The sequence below is a fragment of the Mustela nigripes genome, chromosome 10, assembly GCF_022355385.1.
Source record: "Mustela nigripes isolate SB6536 chromosome 10, MUSNIG.SB6536, whole genome shotgun sequence".
Lineage (NCBI taxonomy): Eukaryota > Metazoa > Chordata > Mammalia > Carnivora > Mustelidae > Mustela > Mustela nigripes.
Genome location: NC_081566.1, coordinates 937,746 through 950,175, shown reverse-complemented (window position 1 = coordinate 950,175; position 12,430 = coordinate 937,746). Strand labels below are relative to the sequence as shown.

The 12,430-nt window shown below is 59.7% G+C and overlaps 1 protein-coding gene across 1 annotated transcript in view; it reads left to right on the top strand.

Annotated features, from left to right (window-relative positions):
- The window catches only part of DPT (dermatopontin), a 30,084-nt gene that overhangs the window by 2,430 nt on the left and 15,224 nt on the right, over positions 1-12,430 (top strand). Inside the window, exon 2 of the mRNA XM_059412394.1 lies at positions 8,210-8,335. Within this exon, the coding sequence (XP_059268377.1) occupies positions 8,210-8,335 (126 nt within the window). The remainder of the gene's footprint in view (positions 1-8,209; positions 8,336-12,430) is intronic.

The window sequence follows — 12,430 nt, the reverse complement described above, 5'->3', positions numbered from 1 at the left end:
CGGAGCTCCCAGGCTGCTGGAAGAAAAGTGAGAGCGGAAGGGAGTGGACGGACGGGGTTCTGTTCGGCCGGCGGGAGTCGAGGGACAGGCTGACAGACGAGGCGGTCTCCCCTGCCCCCACATCGGGCTGCCCGCCCCCACGCCGGGCCGGGCTGACTCAACGGTTTTCCTCCCCCCTTTCTACCCTCCGCTGCCTCCTACTCGGCTAATCACAGAGTGAAAAATGCCCAAACATGAAAACCTCTGCTGCCCCAGGTCTGATACCAATTACCACAAAAGCGCTTTTGAGATGATTATTGGTTTGAGTTTTGGCTCTGGTCTCAGTGAAAAGTCTGGAAGGAAAGGATTTGCTCCTCGGCCGACGCGCCGTCCCACTCGCCCTGGGCTTGCGATCTGCTCTGGGGGCAGAGCTGCGGCGGCTCCGGGACTCTGGCTCGGCCCCGTCCGGGGTCCCCTGGCGGGTCTGCTTCAGGAGGGAGAGGAGCCCAGGGGCCGATCTGACAACAGGACACAGGACCCGCAGAGACGCTTGCGAATGGAAGCACAGATTTAAAACGTGCTGCACAGGGTGGCCGGTGGCTCCGTCTCTTAAGAGTCGGACTCTTGGCTTTAGCTCAGGTCATGATCCCGCCATTGTGGGATCGAGCCCCGGGCCAGGCTCTGCGCTCAGCCCGGAACCTGCTTCAGAGGTTGCTCTACCCCGCTCACTCTCTCTCTCAGGTAAATAAATAAAATCTTTAAAAATAAATAACTGAATGAAAAGGGTGTCGAGCGTGGCTGAGCGACTCATACCCCTGCTACAGTTTCTCGGGAGAAAACTACCTCTTCGGGTGCCGGACTCTGGAGCGCCGGCTGGCCCCCGGAGCCCAGGAGCGGAGCGCGCAGGACCGGAGCTCGGTTCCCGTCATCTGACTCTCCGCGAGACCAGGGCGCTGGACGTGCAGAGCGATCCCCCCGATCCACGGTTCTGAGCCCTCAGGGCCCACAGTGCCGCCTCCTCTGAGACTCTCAGACCACCTTGTCCAGACCCATGTTTGCCACCTTCTACTCCCCGACCTGCTTGCGGTTGCTGCGGAGGCCCCGTCATCACCTGACCGGTGTTTGTGGGCTGTCCGTCTCCTTCAAACAAGCTTTACGGAGGTAGGGACTCTGTCTTGTTTGACACGGCCCAGAATATTCCCCAGGGCCTGGGGCATGCGGCGCACAGTAGGACCAGTAAATGCAGCCGCACCCCTGCATCGGACTAGCCAGTGTTGAGAGCGGTTCGACCCAGCCAGTGTCCGCACCTTGCCCAGCAGAGAAGCCTGCGGGTGCACCTGCGGGGAAACCGTTTGTTCGTAGTTTCGGCTCTCAGTGTCCTGTTGCTTATAGGGCCCGGCTTTGCTGTTGGCCTCACATTCTGGCTAGTTGTGTTGGTTGCCCTGAGACTCCCTGAGGTTCTCTGAAACATGCACAGAGGACGTCGGACTCACTCACCTCCGATGAATTCTTTATTGGATCTCCATGATCCCCAAACCTTACTGTCCCGGTAAACGTTCAAAAGTACAGTCATGAGCTCTTTCTCTCAAAAACCACAGGGGCCAAATGCCACATTCTGGTGTGGATCTTGGTGCACACACACGGAAGAAGACATTCGTGGGAAACATGAAACCCAGATGCAGTCTGGCACTTACATTTGCAGCGATCGAAACTCCTCGGCGCAGATCAAGGAACCAGAGTTCTGAGATACGGTCAGGGGACAACTCTTCTGTACATCTAAGATTACTTCAGTCTGAAAGGATTTTACAAACAAGGCCCCACACTGGTAGTTAAAGGCAAACAGCAGCAGAACCAAAGAAGCTGAGCCCAGGAGAGGCCTGAGAGTCAGCGCAGCAGCGTCCTCACGTCACGGAGGAGGAGCGAAGGCCCAGGGAGTCGGCGACGGAGAAACCCGTGAAACAGGTGTGCTCCGTGTGGGGCTACCAGCCTCGGCCTGGTCTCGAGGTGCGGGCTGGTTTATAAACATACGCTCCTTTGGTCTTTCACTCACACAAGATGTTTATCACAGACTTTGCCGGACTCCCGGAGCGTGACGAACGGCATGCGGTCTGTGGCCTTGAGTCACTCGCAGTCTAGTCTTATTGATCGTCACGGTGCTGCGGGGAGGCAGCACCACATACCCCGTTGGCAGAGGAGGGGTGTGGCTCCGAGCATCGGGACGCCTGGCCGCTGGGAGCGGGTGAGCAGCAGAGGGAGAGGCTCAAGCCAGACATTTCGATGCCCCAGTGCTGCTGGCCGACGGGAAAGGTTGGCTTCGTTTCTGTTTGTGGACAAAGCCAGGCTCAAGAAGATATCGCAGCCCCAGAAGAGTGACTTCTGAGGGCAAGAAGGCAAGTGTGGAGAAAGGTGATGGCCGCTGCGGGGTTCTTGCCGACTGCCCACCACGGCCACCCTTCTTCGGAGTCCCAGGAATCAGCTAATAACTGTCTGGGGGACTCGAGTTTTGCAAAAATGGCTCTTGGCTGTGCTCATAAGGATGGCAAATGTCCACTAATCCCAGGAGAGGGTTTGCCTCTGCGGACGTGCCTGCCAGACATAATCTTGTCCTTAAATAAGAGGCTCCCCGAGTTACGAGATCTTCCTCTTAAAGTAATGGAAAGATGATTTTTGCAGCCCAGCAGGACAGTGCTCCAGAGGCCACCGTACTGCCGCGGAGGCGGGCTGGGTCATCTTCCGAGCCCGTTTCTCCCTCCACAAAGACGGAAGTAAGTGATGTAACATCTAGGCGTTACCGGCAGTGTGTCCCTGAGAAGATCACGTAATGTCTCAAGTCCACGTTTCCTTAAGGTCGCACACCGGTGGCGGCGGGAACTGGCTAGGCAAGCCCGTGCCATGAGACGGTTTCGGTGACTTGAAGTCATGAACGGGGGGTCACGGCGTGGAGCATACACCGTGCGCGGCAGGTCCCTGACAAAGGTTACTTGTTTCTACTCTCGACCGCTTTGTGGAAACTCAACTCAGATATCACAGTCCATTGAAGAGCTGGAGATGAGATGTAAATTGGTCCATTACAAAGGCCCCTGGTGTTACCATTTTGCTTAGGGATGTGTAATTCAGCTATGATCTGTGAAGAGTTAACGTGCGTTATGAGTGTCTTGAATATCGCTCACATTTTCAGAGATGTTGAGGCACCATTTGATCTCTGGGTTAGCAAATGTTGTGATAATTGATGTCCGTGGGCTCCTGTCCCCGAGCCTCAGATCCCCACCTGACCTGGCCTTGCTCTCAAGCCATAATGGACCTCAGGACATTAATATGTCACACAAGATCATCTGGATCTTCTCGGATGCCTTTGGGATCGTCTCTACTGGTCGCATTTTTCCAAAACGGGGCAGGAGTTTGTATTTTGAGGAGAACACGCTTTTATCCCTCTGTCCTGCTGTGTTTTTTTCTTTCATCCAGAGAAGCTACTCAGCAGGTCCTTGTGCGTCACCGTCTGGAAACCTGGTAGACAGGCAGGTGGACTCGAAACCAGACGCAGAGAAGACAGGAGAGTCTTCCTCAGAAGCGGGCGGTGCCACACGCTTCAGGCCGAGCGCTCACGTCCCCGCTGTGTGGCGGAAGGTACCTCCAGAAACAGCACCGGCACGCCTTACCCCAGACCGCCTCTTGCCGCTTCCCCTTGCCACTTGCTGTCCCCAGGTCCGCACCTGGTGTCTCGCTTCTCTCCTCTGGCTATGGTGCCGGTCTTCCTCCGACACCCGCATTGCCGTGGCAGGTGCGAGCGGGCACCGGGCCACGCACAGAACCAGGCAGAGAGTAGTTCCGATGAGGGTTTGCTGGAAGCTTTAATGAACATTCTGAAGCCCTGTGGACTGTGTTCTTTGAGTTGCACTCAAAGGCTTGTTCTGGGGAAAAGAGAATTAAGAGGCATCAAAACTTGATTCTAAAATAATGCATCTCTTGGTGGAACTTAAGCCCCCGCCAAGCTGGATCGGGAGGAAAACTGGGGAGAGTGAGGAGGCTGAGTCACACGGCGTCTGTCCCCCAGTGGCTCTTACTGCACCCCTGCCGGCCGGGTGGAGACCCGCGGACGGGCCTGGAGCGCGGCGCACTTCTGCGGGCCTGGAGGAAAGAAAGAGACCGCGCAACCGCCGTTCGATGTGACTGTGGAAGCTTGACCCAGAGGGCGCTGCTTTACCCTGTCCTGGGACAGACCCGTCGCTCGCTGTAAGAGCTTGGGCTTTTTGTAAGTTTGGGCCCAAGCCAGCCGAGACTGTGAGGAGGGACTAACACCCCACAGAAGAGCTCACCAGCCCGACCAGACATGGGCACCCCCGCCGGTCCCAGCCTCCGTCACTCGGCCTGATGGACAGCCCGGACCCAAGGAGGACTCCAGGAGACAGAGAAACCCCGGGCAGGGGAGGAGCCGGAAGCAGAGGACGGTCTTGACACAAGCCCCGAGAGCTCCCGTGCAGAGATTCGGCCTCAGAAGAAGCCGCGTCCGGGTCCTGCTCTCGGTTTCCCCGAGATGGGGCTCCGGTGCGGCTCCACGGCGGGGCAAGGACAGGGCGCGGGTGGGACCTGGTCGGCCGCTTCCTCGACGGGAGGCCACCCTCTCATGGCAGGTCCCCGCGTGCTCTCGGGGAGGGCTCCTCGCTGCCCGTGACCCGCCGTCTAGAAGGTTTCCTCCGTCCGGTGGAGCAGGGGTTTGTGAAACCAACGAGCCTTCGGCGTCCGAAGGGCGGGAGCGGGAGCGTCTGCGCTCGGCCGGGCCACCCCGGCTGGGGAGTCGGCGCCCGGGACGCGGTTCTGCGGGCGCCTGTGCGGCGGTCCGGCCGGTCGTGCAGGAGCGCCGAGCGGCCCGAGACGAGGGCGGAGGCTTCAGCCAGTCTTCTCGCCACCCGCCCCTTCTTAAAAATGGAGTCTGAGTCGCCTCACCGATGCCGGCCCTCGGCCGCCCCGCAGCCCCCCCTCACGGCCACCCTCGCCCGCTTCGCTCCTGCGGGCCCCCCTGGTTGCGGTCCTGCCGCTTGTGGCCACGTACGCGAGCGAGTCTGGTCCAATAAGGAGCTTTTACAGAACAGTGATCGGAGGGGACAGGCGTGGAGCAGGCTTCGTTCCTGAGGGAGAAGGTGATGTGGGGCGAGCTTCAGTCACTCTGCGTCCTGGAAACTTCTGGGGGGAGCGGCAGGGCCCTTTCTGGATCGGAGCAGGGGCTCTCCCGTGTCACCCGTGCCTCTGGGGACGGCAGACTTCTGACCAGGCCCCTGTCCGTCCGCTCTCCCGTCAGACTCCTGCTAGAGCTGCCGTGCGGGGCACCGAGGGCGGGTTCAACCTGAGGTCGGAGCGGACTTTCCCCTTAGGGTCTTCACCATCCACTCACGTCTGCGCGCTGCCGCGGGCATGTGGGCCGGCAGCTCCCCGGCCCGCCTCCGGGAGCTTCGTGCTGGGCGGTCAGCAGCTCAGGGCCACACTGGAGTCCGCCGGCTTTGCTCTGACTGGAGACGTTTGAGCAGGCAGCTCTGGCCCAGCTTTCACAGTCGCGGCTGTCGAGTGGACGAAATGAAAGCAGGTCACACTAACAAATGACGCTTCGAGCGCCAGGAGTCATGTGCATCGTCTCGTTAAACGAGTGTGTGCTCTTATTATGACCATTTTACAGAAGAGAAAACTGAGGCCAACACGGAGTATAAATCCTACACCCAAGACAACAGCCAGGGGTGACTGCAGCCCGGGCCAGCAGCACCGTCCACACTCTTAGCCGTTCCGCTCACTGATCCCCACACGAGTGTGACTAAGGTGCCCCGGCACAAGTCCGCTTCTGGAAGGTGTGACTTCCTGCGTGGGCCACAAGCCCTACCGAGCTCCGCGCTCGCGTGCGCTCCCAGAAGGAGAGGCCGCGGGACAGAGGCAGGAGGGAAGCCCCGCCCGGTTTTCTGGTCTTCACGGGCAGCGCCATCGGAGGTGGCATGCGAGGGAGCGACACACACACTCCCGCACAGGGTCGCGGGGCCAGCGGCCTGGCTCTCAGCCGGCGGGAATTCACGGAGCTGGGCTTGTGCCCCGTGAAACAGCTCAGCTTATCTTGCTACACTGATGTTTACTTAAGGGAACTCCCCCCCGGGAACACGGTCCCCACAGGACAAACCCCGACAATGGGACAAGAGCCACAGGGAAACCGCAGCCTGGCTCGGTCTCGAAGGGCTGTTTGGAGGAAACCAGAATTGCTGTGACGGTGAGGAGGAGGAGGCAGAAGCCGTCCAACACCTCCCTCCTGAACGGCTCGCACTCGCCCTGCTAGAAGGACGCGGCAGGCTGTCGGACCACGCGCTGCCCCACACCTGAGCATCCGTTCCAGTCACAGTCCCAAGGGGGGCAGGTGTTTTCCAAAGTGGCAGGATGAGCCGTGAGCAACGTTAGAGCAAAGAAGGTTAGTGGGTCAGGGCTCGGGTCTCACCGCACGCTTGAACCCGCACTCCTGATCCCCCAGCGCTGTGTCTGGGGTCCGCCAGAACCTCTAACATCCCAGGGACAGGCAAGTCCGGCTGAGACACAAGGCTGCCCAACACCAAGCCACTCCTCAGTGCCCTCAGCACGGCCGCGTGGTGACTGTGCAGAAGGACCGCCGGGTAGTGTGTGGAGCGGATGGACGAATGCGTGCGTGTTTGAGTGCGGCTGTGCACGGACGAGTGAATGAGAGGTCAGATGCCTTCTGCTCAGAGACAGGAAGTATATTTAATACCAGTTCCGGCAAATCCACGGGGTCGTTTCCAGCGATTGCAAAGAAACCATCACTGGTTTTATAGTCTGTGTCTCAGCAAAGTCCCTCTCACCGATGAGCAGGAGAGAGACAGCAATTCTGGATTCCTTATTCTTACACTATCTGCTGTATCTTCCGGGAACTTACCTGTACTTGGGAAATGGGGCTGTGTTCCGGAACCGTCAGGCCATCACACGCAGACACCGTCCTGAGCGCGAGCTTGACCAGTGGCTGGGAGATGGGAAACACGAGAACCTGACGGAGCTGAGGGCTGGTTTCGGAAGGACTAGTGAGAGATCCCACCCCGCACCAGGCCGGGTGGACACAGCCTCCGCCCCGTCCAGCAGGAAGTGGCAGCCTTCAGACACTGGTGGGATTTGGGCCGGAGCCGGGAGAAAGCAGTCGTGGAGGAGGGTCGAGGGAAGAAATGGTCGCAGCGGCCGCAGCCGGACCGAGGAAGGTGCCGTGCGATGGCCGGGCCAACGCCCAGAGGCCTCAGCAGACCAGCTAGAAAGAAAGAGGAGGGTCTGTGGACCAGAGAGAAGGGTTTCCCCTCCTCAAAGAAACAGAGCAGAGCGTCTAAGACAGGGAAAAGGTCCCTACAGGGAACTTGAGGCAGTCCGTTGGCCTGTCACCCTGGAAGAAGTGTGCCGTGTGCTGGGACCCACCGTGGGCGCTGGGGATAACTCCAAGCCAGCCCACCCTGACGACATACAGTCTAGCGGGCGGAAAGAAGATCCTGCTAAGTGCCGAGAACCCGGGCATATAGTCCAGCTTCCCACGGGTGCCCCGTACGACGTGCCATCCGTGCCCACCTGGGCTTTGGGGGTGCATGGGCTGGAGTGAATGGGTGTCCCGTGCAAACTCCTGGGGCTCTGTTCTTGAGCCAGAGAAACGTTGTTTGAAGTTCATCGATTCATTGTTTCTCTTTGTTTTCTTCTTATTTTAAATGCAAGTAAAATAAAGGGATTTCTGTTTCAAGTGGCAGGAATAACGTTGTGTTATTTTGTAAAAGATGCTTCTCTGTCCGTCCATGCATGCACTCTTGTAAGTATAAGTTCATCGACGTCTCAGGAGCCAGGCTCCCCCGTTTCCTTCAGTGGAAATACTCTGAGTCGTCGGAGTTGTAATGGTGACCATATGTTATTTCAACAAGTACAGCAAAGTCTTTATCATCTGCATTACAGTGGACAACTGGTGCACCTGCGTGGCCTGGTCACGTAAGCATCCGACCCTTGATTTTGGCTCCAGCCATGCTCTCAGGGTCCCGAGACTGCACCCCGTGTCAGGCTGCACACTGGGTGTGGAGCCTGCTTAAGATTCTCTCTCCCTCTGCCCCCCACCAAAGAGGCACGAATTGCCAGGAGTCTAGGTCATCAAAGCGGAGGCTGCCCCGGGAGCTGCGGGCACGGCGGGAGCGGGGGTCGTGGTGTCCTGGCCGTTTGCTCACTTGTTCCTTCTCTCCAGGTACCAGACATGCTCCAACAACGGGCTGGTGGCCGGCTTCCAGAGCCGCTACTTCGAGTCCGTGCTGGACCGGGAGTGGCAGTTTTACTGCTGTCGCTACAGCAAGAGATGTCCCTACTCCTGCTGGTAAGCCTGGCCGCCGAGCGTAAGCCCGGAGACTCCTGGGGCTGCAGGGGAGCTTGGGAGGGCGCGGTGCGGTCCCTGTTTCTGACGGCAGACAAGCCTGGGCCGTCACGAAGGGTTTGGAAGGCAGCGGGCAGCAGTGGAAGGAAACGGAAGCGCAGCATTCACGAGAGGCTGGAACATTTCCGCTGGGAGGGACCTCCCGGCTCATCAGCCAGTGCCTCGACACCCCTCTTTTGGCAGGAAAGAACCCTACAAACCCACAGAACAAAGAGGTCACTCCAGAGTTACGCGGTGTTCCATGGGGGCCACCCCGCCGCTGGGATGTGCTGACTCCCGGGGCAGTGCTCTCTCCCTCTACCACAGTAACGTCTCTTCGCAGCTGTGGCTGCTGGACCTGGCCGGGAGCTGATTCTTCCCTTGTCGCAGGTCAGAGCAGCAAACGTGGTCTATAATTACAGACCCGAGAGGAAGGCTAGTGTTTTCTAGACCCATTCATGGTGTTTTCTAGACCCATTCGTAACTCCAGCCTGTATAATTTTGCCCCTTTTGTGCTCCCTGGGCTGAGGCCAGACATGGCCGACCCAGGCTTCAAACTGACGGTGGGGGCGGTGTCAACATATTTCTTTAGCGGGAAACTTCCAGCGGGGGTTGACAACACAGCTCGTCCCAAGTTCTTCAGTCTGAACATGAGCCGGGCATTTCTGCCTTGGACCGAGGGGTCCCAAAGTGTCCATGTTTGAAGTCTGGCTCCTCCAGGGACTGGGCTCTCTGCAGTGTGGTGCTGGAGAGGACAGCCTTGTGGGCCACACTTTCTCCTGCCACCAGACAGCGTGACTGCAAGCTGCCCGAGCAGGCGCCCTGACACTCAGCGTGGGCAACTCCAGAGGCTAAGAGTTTTCTGTTCAAAGTAACGAGAAACAGTAAGCGCAGAGCTCGAAGCCCCCGACACCAGTAGCTGTAGGACAGAGCCAGGCCTTGCCATGAAGCGGTCCTCGTCCCACGGGAGCAGGCGTGGCGAGGGTGTCAGGACCGCGACCGGTCCCAAAGCAAAGCCCTGAAGCTCGCACGTGCTGGGGTGGGGTGGCAGAAACTCCGACGGAGGGGCACCGAGGAGCTGGAGCTCCCGTCTCGGCGTTGGCCCCTCCCCCTCCCCGCCTCCTGTCTGGCTGTAACTGTGCTAGAACGTCAGCTCCCTTCTCTTTGGGCCTCGAGTCCCAAGACGGCCACCTTTGCTGGGTCTCTGAGACTCTTGAGAATCCGATGAAAGCTGTAGGTCTTGGCCTCCAGGGAAAGAAAAAGCGCGTCACCGTGTTCAGACCAAAAGCGTACACAGAATCTCCAGGAGCCCTCACAACCCCTGAAGGCCACCAAAAGACCTTTGAGGTTGTTTGAGCCCTAAAACTTCCTTGACGCCAAAGGTGCTTTTGTAAGAGGCAGTCCAGACACCAGAACTGCTTTCAAAGATGGGGAGAAGGTCCGTAAGGTGCCTGGACCCCACTGAGTGGGGAGGCGGTAGGAGCCTGCCAGCTGCCCCGAGAAGCACAGATTTCCCGGATTCCTGGATCTTCCTGTCCCCGATCTGCCAACAGGAAGCCCCTCCCCCACCCTCCGCTCCCAGGGGGAACCTGCCTCCCTCGCGGAGAGGCAGGGAGAGCCAGTTAAAATGAAAATGAATTCTCGGAAGGGTGAGAGTAAGCAACAGACTAATAGTCCGTCACCCCATTAGCAAGACGTCCCCTTAGGCTCCGGAGGAAAACATCTGGGCCTCCGTACCCCGTACCCCGGGTGGTCCAGAGGAGCAAGTTCTGGAGACCAGGGATGCGGAGATCAGCCCTGAGCTGCTGCGGGGGCGTGGGGCACCGTATAAGGGCAGGGGGAGGACCGGGCGTGGGGCCCTGCCTCTGCCCCTTGTGGATGTCTGTCGGTGCTGGACTCGGACTGGCTGTAGACTGGGGGCATCTGGGCACACGTCGACTGTGCGTCCCCAGTGCCGTGTGTCATGCTCGGAACGTAGTGTCTGCTGGGTAATTACGGAATGAGTATTTGCAGAAACAGGAAATATGATTCACTTAATCGCTCTAAAAGTTTTTTGTATTTTTTTTTAATCGCACTCTCCCACCCCTGTCCTAGAGTGTAAGCTCTGTGCAAGCAAAGACCTTTGTGTGGATTTGGTCCAGCCCTTAACTTGTGCCAAGCACTTCGTCGGCGCTCGGGAGCGTTTGTTGAACGAGCGATAACTTTGGCCTCTTCCTAATTCCATGAGGATAAAGCGAGATGATATACGTCCGGACGTGGCGCTGGCTGTGATCACACAGAGCTGACCCGTCCCCTGCGACCTTCCCAGCTCCAGGGTAGACCCAGCCTCCTCGCTAAAAGACAGGCCTCTCAAAGGCTGACTCTGCCCAAGGTCATCGCCATTGGGGTGGGTCGCAGAGCGGTGACTGGAGCTGGTTGAGCAGAGAAGCAAGAGACGGTCCACGGGGTAGTCTCCGGGGGGGGGGGGCGCACCTCTTGCTCCCCCGGCAGAGGAAGGGGGAGCTGGGGGAGCTGCACATCCCTGTGGGGACAACTTCTCTCCAAGACGGACAGGAGCATCGGCCCCTCTAGTGGTCACCCAGGCCCTGGCCACCTGGCTTCTAGCCGAGCAGGGCAGCAGGGGGGAGTGGACTTAGGGCCATGGCTTTTGGCGATAAGGCAGGTAAGAAACAGTCTCACTCGTGTTGGAAAAATTGTCCAACAGCCGAGGTGGGAGCGAGTGGAGGTAAGGGGGCGCGGAAGGGAAACACCTCATCTTCCCAGAGCCCCGTATTCTGGGGCGTCTGGGGTCTGCATCCCTGTCCCAAACACCGCCTGACCTTCACCTGTGTCGCGGAGAGCCGAGACCCAAAAGACACGCAGGTCTTTACGTCCCAAGATGCCGGTCGCTCTCTGAGGCTGCCCCCGCCGTCTGTGGTCACCGGGTCCGTGGTCCCCTGCGGAGAGGTCCCAGCCCCCTCCCGCTCCCCGCCACCGCCGGCCGTCCCTCCTCGCACGGCCGTAAGAAATGACCGTCAAGGTCCCCCACGTGCGCCCGCCCGTGGCGAAGACACGAAGAGCTGCGTGAGCCTGGAAACGCGTGTGGGAACCGAGTCCGGAGGTGAAAGATGAGCCACGTCTGCTCGGTCACCCGAGACACTCAGGTCCCTGTGGCAGAACGTCCCCAAGCCTTGGTCTGCCGGGCCCCCCCTCGCCCACCGCTCGGCCACCGAGGTGTGTCACTGACGTCAGCAGAAGCCAGTGGGGGGGCGAGGAGAGAATGACTCAGGAAGACGCGCGGCCGACTCGGAGTCAGGCCTCCTGAGGAGGACGTGGCTGGGCGGCCTCTGGCTCTGGCCACAGGGCGCTAGAGCCGAGGGCCACCGCGGTTGTCCAAGGAAACGGAGCTTTCTGGAAGGGGACTGGGAGCAGCCGCGGATGAGCCCGCTGCACCCCGGTGCGCAGCGTGTGACTCGCTCTCCCTCGGCTGTCTGGACGCTTCAGCGCCGTCGTCAAACGGCCCGTCATGACGTCGCATGTCCCTCTACATGCGGGCGAAACAGAGGTCTTTCCGCAGCGTCTCGGCCTTCCCGAGCCTGACCGCGCTGCTCCCCGAGAGCGACGCCGCAGGCCTGCAGGAGCCGTCGCAGTGTGGACCCACCCGTGAAGGGGACGCTTCGGCAGTGACAAGGGTCTCCTGCCAGCGCCGCTCCACTCGGTCCCTCCAACGGGCCCTCACGGTGCTCTCTGCGCCTTCCCCCTGCGGAAGCTGCCACCTGCGCGACGCCTTCCGTCCCGTCACTTCACCTGCCTGAATTAGCTCCCGGGGACCCGGCGGCACAGCAGGGGGACACGTTCTCTCCCCCGCCGTGAGCCACCCGCGGCTCTGAGCCCGACTGTGCTGTGAGCTCGCTGAGCGAGCATCTGTCCCCCCCGTGTCTGCAACACTCGGGGGACACACAGCACCGCCACGCAGGGGGAGAGGACAGATCGCCCAGGCGGCGCCCGGGTGAGAATGAGGCTGTCGCTTGATGGGGACCAAGGTGCTGCCCTCACTTCGGGCGGTGAAGCTGCTCCTGG